At 42.2% G+C, this 23,271-nt stretch overlaps 1 protein-coding gene across 1 annotated transcript; it reads left to right on the top strand.

Moving 5' to 3' along the window:
• The first annotated feature begins 160 nt into the window (after window positions 1-160).
• On the top strand, window positions 161-18,786 carry ext2 (exostosin glycosyltransferase 2). The gene is made up of 15 exons (XM_079161836.1): window positions 161-291; window positions 662-1,043; window positions 1,138-1,361; window positions 1,757-1,846; window positions 2,731-2,847; window positions 3,114-3,309; window positions 3,724-3,863; window positions 3,947-4,040; window positions 9,220-9,351; window positions 12,350-12,539; window positions 14,449-14,615; window positions 15,147-15,290; window positions 15,782-15,910; window positions 16,496-16,578; window positions 17,373-18,786. Exons 2-15 carry the CDS (start codon window positions 729-731, stop codon window positions 17,509-17,511), a joined length of 2,160 nt encoding a protein of 719 aa, XP_079017962.1. The 5' UTR covers window positions 161-291; window positions 662-728; the 3' UTR covers window positions 17,512-18,786.
• Window positions 18,787-23,271: the final 4,485 nt, after the last annotated feature.

Here is a 23,271-nt window from a genome sequence, read left to right as displayed (position 1 = left end):
AGGACAAGTAAAAACAATATTGTACTGCCTAATACTATATTGGTAAAACTTGTGTCGGTATACCTTCACTCCCACCAGAGGGAAGCATAGTATCTACCTCCTGAGTCACTGAAGTGCATGTCAGAAGCGAAGAAGAGTGACTTCCTAATTCCGCTGAAAGATTTCCTGTAGCACCAACGTTAGCTTGATGCTAGGTTAGCATTAGCACTGTATTTACAAGTGTAGCCTGTTTTCTAACCGTTGCCATGAATTAAGACCGAACGTTAACACCCCGTTCCGTTAGGCGCCTCGGTGAGTTAAACATATAACGTTTGAAGTTTCCTCTCCTGTGGTCGTTTTAATATGTTTAATTATTTATGCTGATGTTATTGAGTCAAGTTAGCACGAATGTTTACACAGCTGGTTTATTTAGCTAGTGTCAGCTAGCTACTAGGTTAGCTGCGGTTAGCCAAGTCAACTTCCTAGTTACGTTAAGTCACTCTACTAGTGTCTTCGCTGTTGTTTGACAATTACCAATGAAGTCAGTGTTATCTCATCAATGTGTTAAATGTTTCCCTCGCGTTATGGACAATATTGTGGCTCGCTGTCATTGGCAGATATTGATACTATTACAATTAAGCTAACTAGCTAACTTTTTTTTTAACGTTACCTTTTGTTCTAGGGTAACGTTAGACTGTACTTCATGGTGCACAGAAGCTGTCATTGATCAGGAGATCTGTCCGTCAGCCATGTATGCCTCCGGGAAATACAGCTCGCGGGGCCCTGCTCTTATCCCGCGGATGAAAACCAAGCACCGCATGTATTACATCACGCTCTTCTCCGTGGTGCTGCTTGGACTCATCGCCACCGGGATGTTTCAGTTCTGGCCCCACTCCATTGAGTCCGCAGCTGACTGGACCCTTGATAAACGCAGTGTTCACGACGCACCTCTGGTCCGCCTCCCCGTCTCCAGTCCGATTCCTGAGAGAGGGGACCTCAGCTGTCGCATGCACACCTGTTTTGACGTGTACAGATGTGGCTACAATCCTAAAAACAGAATCAAGGTAACCATCTCTTAAAAAAAAAAAAACCTCACATCACTGAGCTTACACAAAGTTAGCATATCATTTCATTATGCCCCATTGTTGCTTTTTGTAGGTGTACATCTACCCTCTGCAGAAGTTTGTGGATGAATTGGGGGTTCCCATCAGCAGCACTGGACTGTCTCGAGAGTACAATGACCTGCTCAGTGCCATCTCTGACAGTGACTTTTATACCGACGACGTCACCAGGGCTTGTCTTTTTGTCCCATCCACTGATGTGCTGAACCAGAACTCCCTGCGTATCAGAGAGACTGCCCAGGCTCTGGCAATGCTACCCAGGTAAAAAAGTAGAGTTTCTCTCTTTCGCCCTTTGCTAGCTCTTTTTATGAACCTCTTACTGTCAAATTACTTGAATATCTGTGTTGTTGTCACTGGTGTTGAATCTCAAATGTAGCATTTTAATCCCTTAAAGATGTATTCTCGGTCACTTCACATTGTATATTGAGTGAGATGGAAATTTAACATTTTTGAAGATTAGAGAGAAATTTCACAAACGCCTAAAGTGATGTTTCAATGTTTCTCTTTTCTGACCAACAATCTAGAATGTTTTTAACAAAAAGTGCAATAAAATGTGACTGTTTGATAATGGCTTAAAACACTAATTTAACTTTCTATTTAAATAATCTGATAGTTAATGTATTCCTCCAGCACTAATCTTGTGTATGTTTTGGTAGATGGGACAAAGGGATGAATCACCTACTTTTCAACATGTTACCCGGCGGGCCTCCAGACTACAATACTGCTTTGGATGTTCCCAGAGACAGGTAGCTACCGTACACCTTGAAAGCCACCTTAATATTGTAGAATGTGTTCACATCGTAATCTGGATGAAAATTATTGGAAATATGTTCAACAAAAGTCATGTTTTGGGATTATTTAAAGGATAGGTTTGCGTACATTTTATTAACCCAAAAAGTGCCATCAGCTGATATAGTACTACAGTCAATTCAAACATTGAAAGCTTAAAAATGATCTAAAAGTACATGTTACAAGATTCACGTTTTCAGGATTCTCCCTCTTGTAGGTAGAAATCAAAGGATAACTCTTTGTTTCCTGGTTGTAATACATTCATTTTCAAACTACAATGGATTTATTTATAAGTTTAGGTAGCATTTTAAATGCAGTCATTTATGAAGTGAAATGAAAGATATAACATATTCTCAAGGGACCCCGAGGAGATGCTTCAAATCTGGTTGTATTTGCCAGCGAAGATCTCATGTGTCTCACGATTTCCTGTAGGCTATAGTGATGGTTGGGTTTTTAAAACATCCTTGAGGCAATGAACACTTATCTTTAGCTGTAAGGAATTTCCTCGGCTCATTCAGCTGGAGTCAATTTGGTATGGAGCCTCATCAGAACCAGGTGTGTGACTGACGGTGTGTTTCCACTTTATGTTCACCGTGCCTGAGAATAGACCAGAATCCAAAGTACACTTCATCACCAAGTGGACTACATTGCATATATTAACCGGGGCACTGGGCCTTGTCTGAGGCCACTTCATGTCTCACATTAGCATTGCTGTTTGCAAAAGTTGTCACAGGAAGCAAATGAACGAATGCATGAGTTTGTGTTTTAAATGATGTTCATGCAGGTCATGTCTGTTGAAATCCCCAGAGTGTTGAAGCATTGTTACAATCATTTGTTTCAGAGCGCTGCTGGCTGGAGGCGGTTTCTCTACATGGACCTACAGACAAGGTTATGATGTCAGCATTCCAGTGTACAGCCCCCTGTCTGCGGATGTAGAGCTGCCTGAGAGACAACCAGGGTGAGCACATCTCACACATCAACTCTTATTATCCCATTTGTGTAGCGCATCATGACCAGATCACAGTCACTTCACTCAAGTTATCCATCAACAACCTCTGTACAGAAAGTGCTCAAAGGGAACATAATGATCTCTGATATTTAGAAGAGATGTCTAAATAGAATAAAGTAATTGTGGTTCTCAACACTCTTGATCAAGGAGTCATTTAATGTCACCAAAGGAAAGTAGTATAACCAGCTGCATATCTCCTGTCTCCACTCCCCCAGGCCGCGGCGCTACTTCATTCTGTCTTCTCAAACGGCTATCCACCGAGAGTACCGTGCTGAGCTGGAGCGCTTGAAGGAAGAAAACGGAGAAGCACTGCTCCTCCTGGACAAGTGTAGCAACCTCTCTCAGGGGGCCGCCTCTGGACGGAAACGCTGCTGCAAGGGGCAGGTGTATGACTACCCACAGATCCTGCAGGTGGGAAGCACGACTGCATTAAAACCATGTCATACAGTGTCAAGATGCACTACACAGAAAGTCAGCCACCAACAACCAGGGCTTGTTATAGACAGAATCGATGCTGCATAGATGTTTGAGCAGTCTGTTTACCGGGAGGCTGTTTTACCACTCAGTAACGATGAGTACTACAGTTCCACGTAACCTAATTCCCGGGCCTTCAATACGTGTTTTCTTGGGATTACAAACTTTTTGGGAGGTAGAAATTACAACCCAGGAACTCAAACTAATGCAGTTCAAGTTTCTAAAATGTTCTTTTGTTCTAGAACACATCTCCAGCTGTGAAAATGAGTCAATAGAGCCTGGTTTTAGTTTGTATGTACAATGCAAAATCACATGTCCTATTAAGGAGTTGCTCCCAATGTGTCTCCACAGGAGTCTTCATTCTGTGTGGTTTTGCGGGGGGCGCGTTTGGGACAGGCCGCCCTGAGTGATGTGCTGCAAGCTGGCTGTGTTCCCGTCATCCTTGCCGACTCGTACATTCTGCCATTCTCTGTAGTACTCGACTGGAAAAGGCAAGTCACCGAACAGTCGGAAAAACTAATTTGACAGTCGGCCGTTTTCGGTTCACAAACGTAATGTTTCTGTTTCTGCACAGGGCATCTGTGGTTATTCCAGAGGAGAAGCTATCAGAGATGTACACCATCCTAAAGAGTATTCCTCACAGACAAGTCGAAGAGATGCAGAGACAGGTAATTTAGTCTCCTAACAAAACATTCTTAAAGTGCCTCACATTTAGTTTTCTTTTGAGAACTCAGACTGACGTTGTGGTCGGAGGTGCTGCCACTGGGGTTAGACCACGTGCATGTCATGTGTGAGATATGCCTACACATTTACCAAACAAGCAAGTCAGTGGAAACCAAAATACAATTGTATGTGATGTGCAAAAGACAGAAATTTGGATGCCACCCTTACTTTTGGTAAGTTTGAATTTCCTCCTTTGCTCAGTCTAGATTTTAAAAAGCTTTCAGACGACTCAACTGTGTTGATTTTAGCTCGAGTGAAATGTAGTGAAGACAGCTCACGTTCTCGTTCCATTTGATATCTGCATTGAGCCACAATATACAAAAGTGAGAGAAGTGTAGCAGTTCAGCTGCTCCTCATTCCCTTGTATCAACTCTAGTCCATTTACTAATTACACTGGCCAAACAGACGTTGTGGGCCCAGGGCTCAGAGACGAGCTCGGGGTTGGATTACGCCAAACAAGCTCACTCGGCTAACTTGGTAGCATTGGCCTGATACTGTCATCCGGTACTCCTCAGGCTGCTCCGATGATCTGCAGATGGATTGAATTGGTTTCTCCGCAGAAGTAATTTGACTATTTACTTAGTGAAACTAATGGTATACCACAATATCGGATTTACACTCTCAAACCACACTAAAAGCATTTGATGTCCTGTCGGTCACATTGATGATTATTTAAAAAAAGAATAATCATATGATTCATTTTTACCTAGAGTAAACAATGGTTGAAGATTATGGGAACAATGGGGATCAAAACATTCTCTAAACAGTGTCTTCTAGAAAAAACTGCAGGAACAGAAACGTATTTCTGAATGGACGTTGTATCTGATGTATTTGGCACTTTAGTAGAGTTCATCTCAGCAAGGATGTATGTTCTGTAGTGTTGTAACCATTCAGTGGCTGATGTACTCCCCACCGTCCCTGTTGGATGGGTTCATTTAAGTTCTCGTCTCTGTGAGAAAACATTGTGATGCTTGCTGAGAGCCTGATTTCCTAAAGCAGATAGAAAAGCTTAAACATCGATTTATGTTGTTGAGCTGATGTATTTCACTAGTTTTGCCAACAGAGGGCTCAGCAACCTTTGCTTTCATGATGTGTCCGTCTGTGTTCCCATGTGGTCCAACTTTTGTGATTGCAAATGTAAAACGAGGAATACACTACGCACACTTGATGAAAGGAAAACCCATATAATAGTTTGTTTAGTATAGTTTAAGGTTTTCTTAAAAATTGTAGTTTCTCCTCTTAAGAGTTGGAGGCGGAGGAACTTGTGGTATCAACAAAATGTAAAGTCTTAAGTGTGTTTTTAATTCACTCAAATATTTATATGTAATGAGTGCAGTTTCAGTCCATCCTGCAGGAACAGGACACATTGTGACAGACCATCAGTAGTCAGCAAAACTCATTGTCAACTTTGAGATGATGTAATAGCATCCATTTAGGTCACATTTTAAAAGGCCACATACTAAACAGCTGTGAGATGTTGACCGTGCTCCAGTGAGACGACTGAGCTCGTGTTTGTGTTCTGACTTCCATGAGCCTCGTTTAGGCCATATCCTCAAAATAAGACACACACAATACAAATCTTTATTAGATTAACACAGGTTAGTTTATTGAATTAGCATCTATAAAATGGGTTCAACTTAATCCTAAACTGTTCCTCTGCTACCACCTTGGTGTTGAGCTTCAACCAGCTTTTTCTTTCAGTCTGTTGATCCTGCCTGTCTTCCAAACTTCTTTGTATTCTCCCAGCAGAACAGTACACTGACTGCAGCTGATTTATACTGTAGAGCATGTCAGGACGCTCTAAAGTGTAAACAGTCCTATGGGGTGCCTCTTTGTTGCACGCACTGCAGAAGGTATCTCATGTGGTGGTTACAGCGTTTTCTGGAAGTGTAGCACCCAGCCTCCGGTCCCCCCCCCCATGTTAACACTGTTAGCTCTGTCAGCACTTTTGCTGTAGTTTGTACTGTGAGCGCTGTTAGCTGTGAGCTACCGGCTCAGGTTTTCACCATGTTGAGAGCTATTGAGAGGCAATCGAATAGCTCCTAATCTTGTGTTATAGATCTTTTTAAAGTACCAAAAGTAAAAGTACCCATCATGCAGAAAAGCCCATTTCAGAATAATAAGTATTATATTATTGACACATTAATATGTAAGCATCACCAATTCTTTAGCTGGTAAAAGTAGAGCTAGTTTTACTTTACTGCTAGGTAATCTATAACAAGATGTAATTTATTAGTTGATTGTTGTTCAATCAATATTAGTTCTATTTTGTACTAAAGCTGTCAAATAAAGTAAAAAGAACATTTGCTCTGTGATGTAGAGTAGTATAAGTAAAGTACAAGTACCTACAAATTTCACTTTATTACAATTAGTTTAAGTATTGAGTACATTCAGTGACTATGTCCCACCCTGTCATTGGGTTACTCATCATGGCTCTAACTAGCACTGACACTGTATTTCCACATGAAAGCTGCTGCTGAAGCAGTGCTCTTCAGTCACGGTCCTGGACCCCCATGGACCCAACGTCCTGCTAGTTTATATCCTAGCCCTTCTAATGAGGACGGATTTACACCTGGGAGACCAGGTTATTATTGTTCACAGGTCTTGTATGTGAGTTTAGAGAAGTTTTGATCACAGTTAAAAGTAAAGTGCTAATAAATCTGGAGCAAACCAATATTCCCAGTGAGCGGCTCACATGATTGAAACAGATTTGGTTTCACTGCTGTTTTTGATTATGTCAGAAAAACTAATGATTACCTGGCTCTGTCCACAGCTCACTGGTTGCCAATTCAGGTCTGTAGGTGCAATCATCTGTCAGGCACTTGACAACTTCCTCCGAGTTAAACAAAGCGATGCAGACTACTGTAATATGAACTTAGTTTTTGATCATCTCTTTGACCTTTTTATTTTAATGATTTTAAACAACAAAGGAGTGGAAGCTGCTGGGGTACTCGCTAAACTAGGAGGAAATGAGAAGATAATTTCGGGTTTAACCAAGCGTTACATCGGACCTCTGTTTCGTTTGACTTGCAGAGGAATATCTGTTGGACCTCACTCTTGGGTTTGTGTGCAATATTTCTCAATATCTGCAGCAGGTTTATAATTACAGTTTGCTTTACCCATAATTTCCTTTTGATTGGTGGAATAACTTTGTGTTAATTCATGGATGGACTTGGTCAGAGTTGCTATATTTGCGGCCACACATCTTTATTCGTCAGTAGAACAAAAGTGTAGACTCTAGGCTGGATGCTGCAAATGGAAGATGGAGTAAAAGGGTTCTCTTCCTCTCTCGCAATGCTGTCTCTTCTTCCATGCTCATAAAAATTCCTGCAGGCGCTGGGAGAGGGTGGAAGGTGGTGCTCTGGGCCTTTGGGCCAGCGCAGTTTGCTTTCTGCCTCCCCCCCAGTCGGAAAAGAAACTTTCATCACTGGTTGATTTATGGGTCGTTGGGATTCTCCCCTGAGATGAGAAAGTCTTTTTGGATTCTTCTCACCCCCCTCTATAAAAATAAATGCTGTTTTTGTGTTGTTGTACAGCTCCAGTTCTTACACTTACACCTGGGAGATTTCGGCAACGGTCACATGTTCATGTGCCACTAAGGATGGTCTTTGGGGCACAATAATACATGCTGTTTCATTGTGCTTTACACACACATACTTACATATTCACATCCTCTGCTCCAGAACTGTGGGTCATTGAGGAGCTGGTGGGGTGGAGTCAGGTCAGTGTAATACGGGGCCTCATGGCAGGAGACAGTGTTGTTTGAAGCGTCATTAACTCTTATAGGGCTCTGAGCTGTCCCTTGAAGTTTCTAACTATAACAGGAGGCACGGGGGCTAGACGCGTATGTCATGGTCAGTAGCACTACTCTAAATTGATTTGTTTTATGGTATAAAAAGTGAAAGATTTCATGAACCCCATGGATTTGCCATTGATTTCTCTTTGACCCAGTCATAAAAACATTCTAAATATACAAATTCAATATCCAGGTATTATTTTTTATCATTGCAGTCTGAATAAACCATAAAGTGAACCTTGAATGAGGGCGGTTGGAGTTGAGTATTCCAGCGGCCAATGTGATAACGTTAACATATGGGTTAAGAGTTCAGTTATCATTAAAGTCTGCTTTTCACATCAGAGATCTGCTGAAACCAAACAGGCACAGTCCAAAGAGTTTGTAGAGAGCTTCAGAAGAAGACTTGTTGGAGGTCAGGAGGCTGGAGAGGGCCACAGCATTGTCTTTAAAGACTTGGACCGGGGGGGAATCTGGATTTTACAGCTCTGACTTCACACAGGTGTTATCTTCTGACATGTGACTGTACTCCACAGCGTAAAATGAGTGACTGAAGTATTAACAACATATCACCAGTTTCATGAAATACTATTTTATGCAAGTTAAAGGTAGAATGTAGGATTTTTCCAAAAAAAAGCTGACTAATACCAAAAATAATACCTCTCAATCATTTGTGTCTGTATCTGCTGAGGCCGTGCCCTGTGCCTGTATTTTCTTATTTTGCTGTCTTCGGGACGTTTCTGGGCGTCAACCTCTAATAAAAACATTTTCCGACCAGGTGCCAGATCATAAGCACGCATCCAAGAGGAAGCTACGAAAATTGGTGTACACTGTCGAAATAATGCATATATAGCGAGTCGGAATGCCGTGTGGACAAAGTTCGTTCCGAAATGAAAGTGAATCTTGCTGGTGCTCTTCTGGTGTCATTGACCCGCGACGGAGGGCCCAACTTTCAATGTTGTTTACAAACCGCAACCTAGAAATCCTACTCATTCTGCCCTTACGGTCAATTACTGTAGTCCACCTTAATTATTACTAATAATTGATCATATAATTTAAGAAATAATAACTTTTTCATTTCCATTTCCATTATGGTGACTAATTCTAGAAACAATTAAGTTTTCACCTGGATGCAGCCCATTTTCAAAATGTGTTTTTATATCAATCAATGCAAATATCTTAATTCTGCATTCTTTAGATCACTAAAGATACTTTAATACATTTTAAATGTGTAGTGCAATGTGGAGCCTCGTCGCATGTTTTGTGGTCGCTCTTTTATCCTGCACGTTTTTCTCTTTATGGGTACTAAAGTCTACTTCATTTGTCCATAGGCCCGCTGGTTCTGGGAAGCCTACTTCAGCTCCATGAAGGCTATTGGCTTGACAACGCTCCAGATCATCAATGACCGCATCTACCCCTATGCTGCACGAACTTATGAGCAGTGGAACAATCCTCCCGTGGTGGTATGTAACTGTGTGGACCTGATGTTCATGTGCTTTTTGCAAGTATTTATAACCATAAGCCATGGAGCAAGACTATTATATCCTAACCCTCCATTCCTAGAAGACTTTCTTTTACTGCAGACATGTGAGTGAAACCCATCCAGGATGGAGCTTTCACCGTACAGACGCTCCCAGTGCCACATAAGCTTCCCCGCTCTCCTGTGCCTTGTAAATCGAAGCCTCTGTGGAAGAGTGACAGAAGATGCCTTCAGTCTTTCTGAAGCGCCACACATGCTGCGCTTCACAGTTTGGTGTTCACCCAGCTAGCTCTGAGGCAGCCAGTTTGTGTCAGCAGTTCTGCTCTAGGAGGATGCCTCCGTTGTGGTGAAAAATAAGTTCCTGTGTGTCTGAGTCATGCGTTTGTAGAGAGTATGCTGGATGTGAAGAATTGTGTGTGTGTGTGTGTGTGTGTGTGTGTGTGTGTGTTTAGCATCCCTGTGGTTGTGGGAGTTTGTGGCTGCAGACAGCTTGGCTGGGCGACCATCTCTCAGGAGTTGTTAATCAGTACGGTCTGATCTAGAGTCTGTGGGGTAGAGGCGTGGCCATGTGAGCATGTGTGTGGATGCACAATGGTGTCTTTGCATCTGTCAAATGTCTACAAGTATCCCAGTATAAGTAGATCCACTGAAAGGCTAAGTTTAGAGCGATGGCAGTTACAATCAGGTTGCGTTGGTGTGGACATGCAGCGCTCTGAGGGCTGTTCATTGATGTTTGTCTTTCAGGAGTAATAGGCTGACAGTCAAGCTGACATTGGTTGCCTGTTTTCCTCTGAGCATGTTTTGTTTGTTTGTAGTTTGTTAATTAATCAGCAGTTACACGTGACGTTGCCCACTTATGGCAAACTGTTTTGTCAAAGTGTCCAATCCATCAGTATCACTCGGGTCTCGAGGTTTGTTGAGACCCAGAGGAGGTTATTTGTGTCAGCGTGCAGACCTTTGGCCATTCCAGCCCGAGATAGGAGATGAAGTGTTTTCTCGATGGATTCAGTGAGTGGATGGTGAGAAGAACTTGCGCTGAGCACTAAATAAATCAGGCAGACATTTTTTTCCCCCCTCTCCTCCTGTAGTCTTTAGGCTGGTAATTGAAAGCACATTTCCCAGGATTGCTGGTGCCTTTTGGAGAGGGGGGGGGTGGGGGTTCAGAATAAAGCACAGGCTGCTTTTTGTTTTGGAGTTGTAGGTAGTGGGCTTGTTAGGTTTCTACATTACAAGAATCAAAGCATCTCAGAGTTAAAAAAAGATGTTGTGGTGATTACACCTGGGTCTTATTTGATCACTATCGTGTTTAAAGGTTACAGCACAGTCTGAGTACCATGTACTATAAAATGTATTATGCTATGTTCACACTACGAGGCTACAAGTAGTTTTCAATGGAAGCTACAAACTGACGCCTCACACTTGCTGCTGCATGATGGGCGTGATGCGCTACAAATCAAAGTTGAGCTGGTCTCATCTTTTTTTCAGCACTCCAATGAAAGTTAAGCGTCGACCATTTCCACTGTTCACCCGCCATCGATGGGAATACTTTAAATACCTTTTTAAAACTGAAACGCAGCAGTTTTAACCTCAGTTATTTTCTTCTGAAAAACAGTTTGCTGAAATAGAGCCAAGATAATTAAAAACACACATCACTGTCCTAATGCTGATGGAGATGATACTGTATCTTGGGTTTTTACTTTGTTTACATCGTTCAGAAACGAATCAAAAGATTGAATCTACCAGTACTGTGCCTCTGCATCTCTGTACATTAGTAATACTTCTATTTGTGAATGTGGTAAAGTTGAATGTAAAACTGTATTTGTGTTTCAGTGGAAGTGTTTCTACGCACAGACGGATAAAGGCACTTTGTAGATTTTCATTTTATCTTGCTCATAATCTACAAACTCCTAAAATAACAAAGAACCACTCAAGCAGTTCAAATAACCAAATAAAACTCCTCCTTTTATTTATGTCAGTTTAAAGTCTAAAAATCACATTTGCTCCTTCAGATCTGTTTCTGACATAGTGAGCTGCGGCTTTCTTTTCATCTAATTTATTCAGTTTGACAAATGACTTCAGTGGTCTCTAACCTCTTTATTCTGTTTCAATGCATCTTTACTGGGTACAAGTGTTAGTTTAATTATTTCCCCCTCGGCTGGTTTGACAACGTGAGAATGACCACAAGGAAGTTTCCACTTGCCAGTAAAGTGATGTTTTATTGGTGATGCAGTCACTGATGTTGTGTAAAAGGCCGTGGCCGTGTCTCTGTTGACAGACTTGTGTTGTCGCTGTGGGAGGAGCCACACAATCACTGTGAAACGGGGTTTATGTGTGCTTCAAGAAGCCCACAGATTGACTGTGTTAGATATGCTCCCATTGCCCTTCTCAGACTGATTGTCACTGTAAAGAGGGTGGAACATTTTTGGAGCCTTTGATGAAGTTCATCAAGAGTGAACCCTGGTGCTCCGATGTGTGTCTGCGTTTGAGTAGCACAAGCTTGTTTATGAAAGATCCAGTTTGTCTTTTTATTTCACTTGAGAAAACATTCTTTTGTAAACAAAAGCAGTCATTGTGCCGGATGTGTTGTCGCTGTTATCCAAATGACTGTAACTTTTTGAAGTTTAGTGTTTAGGACCCATGCCATCAGTAAAACTCACCTGTGGCTTCCTTACTTGGCATTGTGACTGGAAGCTTTTGGCTTCCTGTGCTTTTTCTCTGTTAGCCCCTGACAGACATTATTGGATGAGTCTCGCTCCATAATAAAAAACCATAATCTGGAAATTACTGCCTGTGACCTCACCGTCCAGTGAAGCAGTATTATAGAGCATAAAATCATGGAAAACATGACAGACGGGGTTAACACGGGACAGGAGGCTATAGCGCTGCACTAGCTTTCCATGGAAGTGAAACAGAATAAAAGAACAAGATGTTTGTGGCCTAAAGAGTGTGTGCGCTTTTCTTTTGTTTCCTATCTTGTGCAGAAGTGGTCCAGTGTGAACAGCCCTCTGTTCTTGCCACTTATCCCACCAAGAGCCCCTGGGTTCACTGCAGTGGTGCTGACCTACGATCGCGTCGAGAGTCTTTTCCGGGTCATCACAGAAATCTCTAAGGTGCCTAGCTTGGCTAAGCTGCTGGTGGTGTGGAATAACCAGAACAAGAGTCCTCCTGAGGGTGAGTGGAACACATTCTCATTCAAGCTAAGACAGTTCATGAAGCTCTCCAAAAGATGTAGTTTGTCTATGCACTCAGTTTAGGTTTCTGTCTTTCATTACTGTCCATCATCAGTCGTAGTCCATCATAGATGTGTCATAGCACGCTCTTATTAGTTGTTATTTATTACTCCGTGTGCTCAAATTATTTGCCTTAATATGGCAATTAAGTATACACCAGTTAATCGTGCCTTAGCCCGTTGACTGCTTCACTCAGACTGTGCGGGACCTGGAATTAAATCAGTCCTGCTGCTGTATAGAGTTGGCAAATGTAATGAAGCAATGAGACGACTTTGAAGTGTTCCCTCGTGGCTGTGAGTTGCCTTTTCACGAGAGGCATCAGCGGCGCCTGGCTGGAGCTTTGTGACCTATTAGAATTAACTAGGGGCCATTGCCGGGTCAGGCTCAGAGGGCTCAGTCCCATATGAAGGCACAGTTCCCCATTGGCACCATGCCTTGATCTGGTGTGTTTACAGGCTCCCATCTTTTCCTGTTTTTTTTGTTTGTTTTTTAAGAAAATGCTGACCAAGTAAAGTAATGTGTTTGTTTTTTTTTGACACAATATAGCATTATTGTTTTGTTGCTTCTTGAATATCGTTTAGGAAGTCACAGAAGAATTAACAGTATCTGCATTTTGACCCATGCCGAGGTAGCACTAAAATGTTAGAGTTCACATAATAGCCTCGTTCCTGCTGTCTCTTTCCAACTTAAGAAATAAAAGAAGGGATGACGGCAACACGGACAGAGTGAGAGAAGCAATTCTGGGCATTTAATGTAGCAATTTGACCGAGAATAGCTTTTGACAGGAGACCTCAGACGTGGTTAGCAGGACCTGAAGCTCTTCTCATAGGCTGCCAGATCCCAGTTCCCCCATTAATGAGGGGACACATTCTGTGTGATCCGTCTGTGCCACAGTCCGTGCCATGGACACTGCCCAAGACGTTTGAAAGGCTCCCCTGACAAAACACTTTGTATCGTAGTGTGGTTAGATTTGCACATGCTTGAGGTTAGCTTAGCTATATGAGTCAGTGAAGTTAAACTCTCAGAGCACTGTTTTCCGCTGGCAGGACACGCTTCAAATATCTCTTTCAGTGGTAAATAATATCAACTTTAGACACTGATAGTGGCCATATTTCATGATGTTGTTCAGCCTTTAAAAAGGCATTACAGTGTGACATACTGTATATACAGTATTTACCTATGTAGGGCGGCACCTAACGAATGAATTATTTGAGATTATTTTCTCAATTAGTTGATTAATTGCTTGGTTATTGGAATGACAGAGAATAGTGTAAAATGCCCATCACAGTTGCCCAAAGTCTACCAAAAACTACAAAATTCAAAGATAGTAAACTAACCAGCAATATAAGCAGCAAATCAGGTAATTGGTAAATGGTGACTTAGTCTACGGCCCACTGATGAAAGTGTTGCAATATTTGCAGAATTGTTAACTGGGCGTCCACGGTTGACATACCCAGAAATAAATGCAGTATTAAGTTACTGACTTGTATAATGAAGTAATCACAGGAAGTGAAACGCATTTGTCAGTGAGGTTGACACTGACCACTATCGTTCATCATAAATGCGTAAACACAACGGTCATTTCCGGCATTTTTTGACAGCGGATCAGTTTTAAATATTGCAGGATTATTGGAACGAGAAAGCATTGAGCTTTTAGGTGACGAGCTGCACACCAGGGAGGAAACCAAATACTTGGTAATAATCGGTTGCTCACAGAATGATAGAAAACGGCCAATTATTACCTGACTTCTTTATTAAAATGACAATAGTTAGTTTTGCTACCGCCGGTGTTCTATGTGTATAAAACTATAAATGCGGTTGCTATTATTGTATTGTTTTCCTCCTTCCAGAGTCTCTTTGGCCAAAGATCGGCGTTCCTCTCAAAGTGGTGCGAACGAAGGAGAACAAGCTGAGTAACCGCTTCTTCCCCTACGACGAGATCGAGACAGAAGCTGTGCTAGCGATCGACGACGACATCATCATGCTGACATCTGATGAACTGCAGTTTGGCTACGAGGTAAGAAAAAGAAACCAAAATAACTTTGCCTTGACCATGCTTTCCCGTCTTTCCTCTGACGGCACGTACTGCAGGGACCCAGTTCAAATTGATCCCAGAGTTTAAAGTCATTCAAGAGGATTACAGTCTCATTCTGCTCTCGTTGGGGATTTGACTGCCTGCTGAACGTGTTTGATGTGTGAGAAATGATGACAGGTCTCGGACTGATGCTTTCCATGCCCACATACCTGTCGGGCCCCACTTAGCTAGGCACACTCACCTGAATCCATTTAGAAGCCGTTTAATAAAATTGTGCTCAGTTTAAGGATAATTACATGGAATTGTAGGCCGGAGAGGGGAGCTGTCTGGCTGCTGGTGTCAAAGCCTTAAACATACAGCCAATCAAAAAGCTACTTCTATCTAAAGATATCTCTAACTACAATCTTTGAAACACCCCTTAATCATTCATGTTTTAGTGTGAGACATCAGTTATCACCCTTTAGTTCAATCCACGTGAAAATGGACTACAATCTGTTTCCTGTCCTGCTCCAGGTATGGAGGGAGTTCCCAGACCGGCTGGTGGGCTACCCAGGCCGGCTGCACCTTTGGGACCACGAGATGGGGAAGTGGAAGTATGAATCGGAGTGGACTAACGAGGTCTCCATGGTCCTAACTGGAGCCGCCTTCTACCACAAGGTGACATGGAAAAAAGATTAAGAATTTTTGTCTGCTTGAGCTACGCCCCTTCCACGCTCTTTTCCCTTAGAGCTGCTGGTGTATGTTTGGACTTTTGCTTAGTAATGATGCACACAGCACCAATTTTGAAAAGGAAAGTGTCCATTACATCTGGATATCGGATTTGAAAGATTCCGTTTGCAGAAAGGATTTGAGAATTCCCTGTAGACCTCTGTTATGGGCATGTGTAGTATTACAGGGAAGAAGATTACAGTGATAGACGAGCAGCGTGTCATAGGTAGAGCAAGGTTATCTCACTTCTACATAAAAGCTCATAAACTTACTTAAGTTCAAAGCAAGTCCTGGTGCAGTGATGCCTCCTACATACTTGGGTCACCATTCAAACAGTGTCTGCATTGTTGTACATAATGAGTCTGCAGTATATCTATATATATATATATATATATGACACCTCGTAATCATTTGTTGTTTTGAATCTGTTTCCATTCCAGTACTTCAACTATTTGTACACCTACAAGATGCCTGGAGACATCAAGAACTGGGTGGACGCTCACATGAACTGTGAAGATATTGCCATGAACTTCCTGGTCGCTAACATCACGGGCAAAGCCCCCATAAAGGTGCGTCCATATCTCTGACGGAGCAGACCAGCATCTCTGGGTTTGATCAGTTCTCACCCCTTCACCCCCCCCCCCCCCTTCCCATCACTCTGACTGTGCCCAGGTGCAGGGGGCCCGAGCTTAAGCCCAGCCTTAACCTTCCCTTATCTGCGTGTCACTCACTGGCACTCCCCCTCTGAGTATGTTATCCTAAGCTCACCGGGGCTCACGCACACCCTGCCATCAAATCACGAGCTGCAAACTTCCCTACGCCCGCAGCCGCTCTCCCACCGTATCTCCCATATATCAGGTTCCTTCAGAAAACACCCACCTCTCCAACCGACCCCCCCCCTCCTGTCTTCCTCTCTCGGTGTCTCTCACTTTCTTCTGCACACACACACATTCACAGGTTCAGAGCGTTGGGGGTGTAAATGTTAGATGGAGGTTAGACAGAGGAAAGCCATACTCCATATATCTTGTAGGATGTCATAGACTTATTTCTTCAGAGCGGACAGTTTTATTAGCGTCCGTCTGGGCTGCTCAGGTTTAACAAACAGTTGTAGTGAGCTGACATTACTGGTGTGACTTTGTTCTGCTTCTGTTCAGGTGACCCCCAGGAAGAAGTTCAAGTGCCCTGAGTGCACTGCCATTGATGGACTGTCCCTGGATCAGACGCACATGGTGGAGAGGTATGACGCGTTGTTTTGGAAAAATCGGGATTGAAATGAGCAGAAGTAGAATCTGTTTATTTTTTACATTTTGTGTGTGTGTAGAAACTTCGACTGGAACTCTCTTGTTCCTCTGTTTTTGTCTGTAACTAAAGCAGTTTTGCGTGCGTTGCACACACCACATTACTTTGGCTTGGTCTTGTGCATAACTAGTTATTATAGCTGTTTGTCTTTTTGTTTTCATCCTTTTTTTGTTTTGTTCTGAATATTAAAATACATATTCGAATTTGGTTACAAAAACTGTGCGAAAAAAGTGTTGTTGGACTCTGCAGCAGCACATTTTCTCCCCAGTTTTCTATTCACTTCCTTTTACCAGATGTGTATCTGCTCATTGCAAGAGATCCTTGTTTACAGTAAACTGCAGTCAACAGAGTCTGGTTGCAGCAGGTCACAGTGACATCAAATATGGGCAAAACTCAATTAAATCAGCTCCTTATTTTTAAAACGTGCAGTATTTAACTGTGAAGTACAGTAAAAAATGTTACGACTTAATTATTTTCAGCTCTTCCGGTTACCTCTTCACTGAGCTGTACAAAATACACACACAAGAACAAGAACAATGACTATATCCTCTACATGCCAGGAAATCTAAATATTACCTTATGTGAAATGGAGGGAAAAAAGTATTTGAGGAAGATGGGCACCTTACAATATCTTAAAGGAAAGAAAAGTAAAGACCTCATCCATCTACATCAATTGCAAACGTTACTAATCAGAAGTTTTTGAAACTAAATAAGTTGTGTTTTCGTCCCTAGATCTGAGTGCATCAACAAGTTTGCGTCAGTGTTTGGCACGATGCCTCTGAAGGTGGTGGAGCACCGTGCGGACCCTGTGCTCTACAAAGACGATTTCCCAGAGAAGCTCAAGAGCTTCCCCAACATCGGCAGCCTCTGACCGGCCCGTCGCAGCCTCAACTCACCAACGTTGTCTTTTATATCAAGACATCAATATTCAGGCTAAAGTGGTACATGCGGCGCCTCTCACCTTTTCCATGTGATGAGAATGATGATTTGTTTATTTGGCTGAAAGTGAAAGATATTGTCAAACATTTACCGATATGAATGCACACACTGTTACATGATCTGTTATTGGAGGTTCACCCTGAGTGGATGTGTGATGGACAGGCTGGCTGACTGAAGGCTTGTGGTGTCTCACTGTTACTGTTTGGAGCTGGAAGCTTTGAGCTCCAGCTGCTCTGGAATCAGTGTATATATTTGTATTTCGCAGCAGTGCTGTATAATAGTCATAATTTATGATGCTCCAACCAGGAATTCTTTTTTTTTTTTTTTTTTAAAGATGACATGGACCTGATTATTTGTCCTGTATTAAAAGTAAAACATGTTTCATTTACATGATGTATATGCTTGGATGACGTATCTATGTATGCTTTATCTATCGGTTAATTGAATGTGATAACAAACGGTATACAAACCAAGATGATGTACAGTTACGTAATGTTTCACATACGTTCTGCTTTAATCAGATTGCGAAGCTGGTGCCATAAATCTAAAATTTAGAAAGATTAGCTAATGACTTTAAAAAGACTGCTGCTGAACATATTGAATTGTCATTTCATATGGCCTGAGCAAGCTCTTTGTTATGTTTATGTGTAAGAAAAGCCGCGGTGCTAACTTTAAGCAGCTACTACGTCATTTCATGAGCTGAGTTGTGTGAGCGAACACTGATAAGCATAGGAGTAACTATTTGTTTGCCATGCATTCGAAGAAATGTACTGTATAATATTAGACGATTCCCAAATCCACACTTTTCAAAACAATTTGTATGAACTGCAATGCTTTGTTTTTAATTTTCCATTATTCCTGTTGTGTGTGTGTGTGTGTGTGTGTGTGTGTGTGTGTGTGTATATATTTTTGTCCCAGCTCTAGTATTTAGGCTATAACATTGAAAGCAATGCCGTCATTAAGATGTTAACCTTGCCCAGTGATGGTTTCATTTGCCTTTTTTTTTTTTATTATTTTCATAAGGTCAGTGAAATTGTTTTACATTTTTTTTGACTGCTTTTATGCATCTAAGTGTACATATGACTTTTTAATACACGATAAGTAAAGACAACACTAATATGTCTCACAATATTAACATTCCTTTTTCTGTGTGTGTGTGTGTGTGTGTGTGTGTGTGTGTGTGTGTGTGTGTGTGTGTGTGTGTGTGTGTGTGTGTGTGTGTGTGTGTGTGTGTGTGTGTGTGTGTGTGTGTGTGTGTGTGTGTGTGTGTGTGTGTGTGTGTGTGTGTGTGTGTGAGTGAGAGAGGTGGGAAGAAGAAGTAGTAAGACGTTTTCTTTCCTTTTTCTTTGCTCCAATCTGTGACCGTCCGAAGCAGACCCTCCGTGACACGGACGATGCTCTGTTCCACTCCAGCCCGTCACCTGTTGTTAATATACGCGGCCTAATCCACCCTGTTCAATGTCAGCAGTTCAAAAGGGCGCAGTTCGTATTTTTGTCAACTTCAATTAGTGTGATGCTCATGCGGGTTGTGCGATCTCATTTCAGCACTCGTGTGTCTTCAAAGGGACAGAAATGTGTGGGGATTTCAGAATGGGACTAAATGTTGACACAATATTTTGGCACGGTGCTGCAATGCAATAAGATGCTGCAGAGTCATTGTTTTTTTTTAAACAACAGCCTACGACGTATTCATAACTTGTGGCCGTTTCTTTAGCTGACAACTTGAAAGGCTTTTCTTTAGACTTGGGAGTGATTTGATTGATCTCTACTAAAAGGAGAGTAGTTATGTGTTAACAGCTAGAGGTCCACCATTACCTTCTATCGACCATTTAAACATAATTACATTGCTCTGCAGCAGCTTGGGCCCATGTTTACTTCCTGTCTGCTTGTGTCATTCACACATACTGCAAAACAGGAAATAAACTCTGATTAGTTAGAAATGTTTACGTTTACTGTGAAGTGGTGTCCTGTGTTTTTAACCGTGTCATGGATGTACTACATTTAAATGACAAATACAAATTCTGAATAGAAGTGCAATAACTTATTGTACTTTAATTACACACAAAATGTAACAAGCATGAGTAAATTCATACACTCTTTTCAAAAGACGGCTTAAAGCCACAAAAACTTGGGAAAAAAAACCCAACTTGAAATTCAGAGGAATTACATATTGAGAGGAAAAGTCAATTCAAACACATCTCTGGAAATGCAATTTTACCACAAAATATAACAAAACATCTAATTAGTAACATTTCCAAGAGTCTTAACAGGTCAATCCATTTTGCATGCACGAAAATGTACATGCACACAACAGCACGCATATTTATCATATATTTACTCCTATACTGATTGCCTGTCTTCAGTAGTATTAGAAAATGAGAAAGGAAATGATGACATCCTCACTCAGGGATGGAGTTATGCAGCTTGCAGGAGGAGTTTCTTCTTTTGTTTTTATGTAATCTTGCATTAACTGTCCTCGTATGATCGTAGGACAAGTTGATTGAGAGCATCTGCAGCTCCTATTGGAGGAAGATGTCACTGGAGATGTTTCAGTCTAAGAATATTGCAGCTTAATGACACAGAATAGTGAGTGTGTATTGTGTAAACCTGAGCTACTTAATGCCAGTATGTCTGTGCGCGCTGTGCAGAAGAACAGTCTACATTAAACCAACTAGAAGACAGACGGTCCCGTCTGTCCTGACACACAATACTGCGGTCCACAGCCTCCACATGGCTCAGTGTTAATTAAAAAGCCTTCCTGGGCTGAACGTGCGGCTGTGCCTCGGACCCTGCGAATAGGGGGAGGGGGGGGGGGGGGGGCTGCAGCTTTGAGCCAGTGGACGGGAGAGGCACAGAGCAATGTGTATGTGTGTAGTGAGGAGGGGGGAGAATCTTTGAAAGCAGAGCCATGACAGCTGAGGGGGAAGCATGTGTGAGGCATGTTTGTTTTGCATTTACCCCCTGAGCGCAGCTGTGTGCACTGTCCTTTTCCCAGAACACCGGAACACAGCAGACGCCCTCGCGGCTCGCCCTCCGTCCAACCCCACAGCTAGAGCACAGGGGGCCCCATGTCCACATTTACAACTCGGTTTAAGTCAGAGATATGTACTCTACAGTCAGGATTGGGGTGTAGAACTGGTTGTAATTTGAAGGACTCTCGGGTGACCTGCTCTGATGATATTATAGCCCCACTTCTCTTGCATGCCCAGTAGGATAGCGAGTGTGGTTCAGTTTAGAGAATTAGCAGTGGTTGCTCAGCCTGAAGGTGTACTACAGAACAACGTATGAGGTTTGCTTGAAACCCTTTGTTCCGCTTAAATCAGGCCTTGCAAACAAAGGAAGAACATGCATGACCTCATCTGCTTTTTTGTCACTGGAGGACAGAAGAGAAAAGGCCAGGTTTAGTTTTTGAATAATATGAGGATATGGATATGGTTTGGGCTAAGAGAAATGGGTCTCATCTCAGACTGGCCCCTTCCTCTTCTCTTTCCACAGAGAGACACAAACAAACAGACATATTGCTCCAAGCCTAGATGGGAGTAAACAGGGAGTGAACACTGTAGCCAGAGTGGAAACAGGGAACACGATTCCTGACGGGGCTATATCCTTTACACGTTACCGGTTTTACTATAACAGGTCGTGCTCAGATATCAGGCCAAATAACTAATGAGGTTGGGCTCAAACTTCACATGAGATCCTCCTGTTTGTACTGAAACTTTGGGACAGTATCTGACATGTCTATCAGTGCGTCTTCTGCTACGCTACCAAATGTTTAACTAACTAACTTTGGGCTTGACATTAGCCATGTTGCCTCCAAGTTCACCTAAAGGACGTTGCACACAGTACACCTATTCTGGAATATCACCTCATCCCATGTTTTCTCTGTGTCATTTAGTTTATTGTGCAGCTCTTTGATTAAACACCATTTTATTTAGGTTTACACACCGTGTTAGCACAATATAAATTAAGATTTTAAAACTGGATGTTGACACACAGCTCCTTTACAAAATAAGGCCAAAAGAGAACATACATAATGCAGTTGACCTGAATTGTTATTACATGTAGCAGTGCAAAATCACAAATTTGCAAGGAATCAAAGTACCGATAAAACGAATGAGAGTTCATCTGGGAGTTTGGGGCCCTGCTTTAGTTTCACACTGTGCCTGGTTGATGTTCAGGCTTTGCTACCTCAGGCAGCTGTAACATCATTTCCATAGAAATCCCCTTGACTCTTACTGTGGTCCTACTTGCTAGAATTGAATAATGTCATACAACATCGTGTTGAGTTATGTTAGATGCATATGTGATGAACATGAGCATATCTTTTTGTGTTATCAAAGGTGTTCAGGGTGTCTGAAGATGGAGGATGAAGCTGATATTTAATGCTCAAGCATGTGCTGAGTCGTCGAAGGTGCAGCATCCAACTAAGATGTAGTCAAAATCTTACTGAAGACGATCCATTTTACTCTGCAACAATCTGGTCGATAGCTTCCTTTGTTAGGATTCAACAGAAATAATGACAGAAAAACACAATAACGCTTATTATGCCAGAGCTACTTCATGACCATTTACCGGTCGGCCATGACAGCCAAACATAGTCGTCTTGAAGTCCAGAAAAGGCTGTTGAACACTGACATCCTTTCAGTGTTTAAGAGTGTCAACACACACTGTGTATTCTCCACCAGCCTCCTCTGTTTCAAAGGTGGCTGCTGCTGGTTTCGGTGTTATTTCTGGCAGAATGACTGACTAGTAGGCACTTCTCTCTCTCTCTCTGAAACTCCTCAGAATGGAAATGCAAGGGGGCACAGTTATGTTCACTTGCGCTCCGTCCTCCTGAAAACAGAGCTGGTTCTGTTTGGAGGCTGAGCTGCTCCCAGGCTCTTCAGCCCTGAGAGCAGCAGGCCTGCTGTGCTCCTCTCATACTCCCACACACCACTTCCTCCTCCATCCCTTCCTCTATCTGGCCATCAGCAGGCTGAGTCAGTGCGGCAGGTGGATCTCTCACCCTGGCCACACTAAAACAAACCACATTTCATCTGTTTGACTTTTAAATATTAGAGGGTGGAGCCACTTGTAACTGAAATGTTTGCATTGAATCTGAGAGGCTTAATAATGTGACAGATATGCTGGATATAAAGAGTTTTTCTTTAGCACTATCATAGCAACAGTGTGACTGAAGTTACACACTTCTGCATGCTGATAAAGATTGCCTTAAAATAATATGAACATATCGTATAACAACTAAATTATAATTTCAGTTTTTTTAAGGATGCTTGCTGAACTATTTGTCAAAACAAAACCAGTAACAAAATGACTGGAGGCACACAAAAAAACAATAACACTCAAAATTTAAATAATAAGGTAAGAATAAAACAGCACCTGAACAGAGAACTACAATGACACTGAAAGCACTGTACAAACACAATTTCCTGTATTTTAGCAAATAAGTGCATGGATTTGTTTGAAATTATTTTCCTAACATGTTCCTTCGCCTACCATCTGAACTACACTGCAACTCCTGTTAGACAGTACAGCATCACCTCCCACCAAGCTCTCCACAAAGCTCACTCACACACTGTGGTTGCTTTCTCCCACCAGAGGGGTTGAGAAACATGGCAGTGCCACGCCACTTATCTTGCAAAATCTCCTTTTCTCTCTTGGAGTAATCTTCACCCGTCCGTGTATTTGGATA

Source organism: Pholis gunnellus (genome assembly GCF_910591455.1).
Source record: "Pholis gunnellus genome assembly, chromosome: 1".
Taxonomy (NCBI): Eukaryota; Metazoa; Chordata; class Actinopteri; order Perciformes; family Pholidae; genus Pholis; species Pholis gunnellus.
This window is presented reverse-complemented; position numbering and strand designations above follow the sequence as displayed.

Bases quoted from the DNA above. Each gene is read 5' to 3' on its own strand.
- ext2 (XM_079161836.1), top strand. From the start codon at position 729: ATGTATGCCTCCGGGAAATACAGCTCGCGGGGCCCTGCTCTTATCCCG. The intron at 1,044-1,137 runs GTAACCATCTCT...TGCTTTTTGTAG, and splicing joins ATCCTAAAAACAGAATCAAG to GTGTACATCTACCCTCTGCA. The intron at 3,864-3,946 runs GCAAGTCACCGA...GTTTCTGCACAG, and splicing joins GTAGTACTCGACTGGAAAAG to GGCATCTGTGGTTATTCCAG.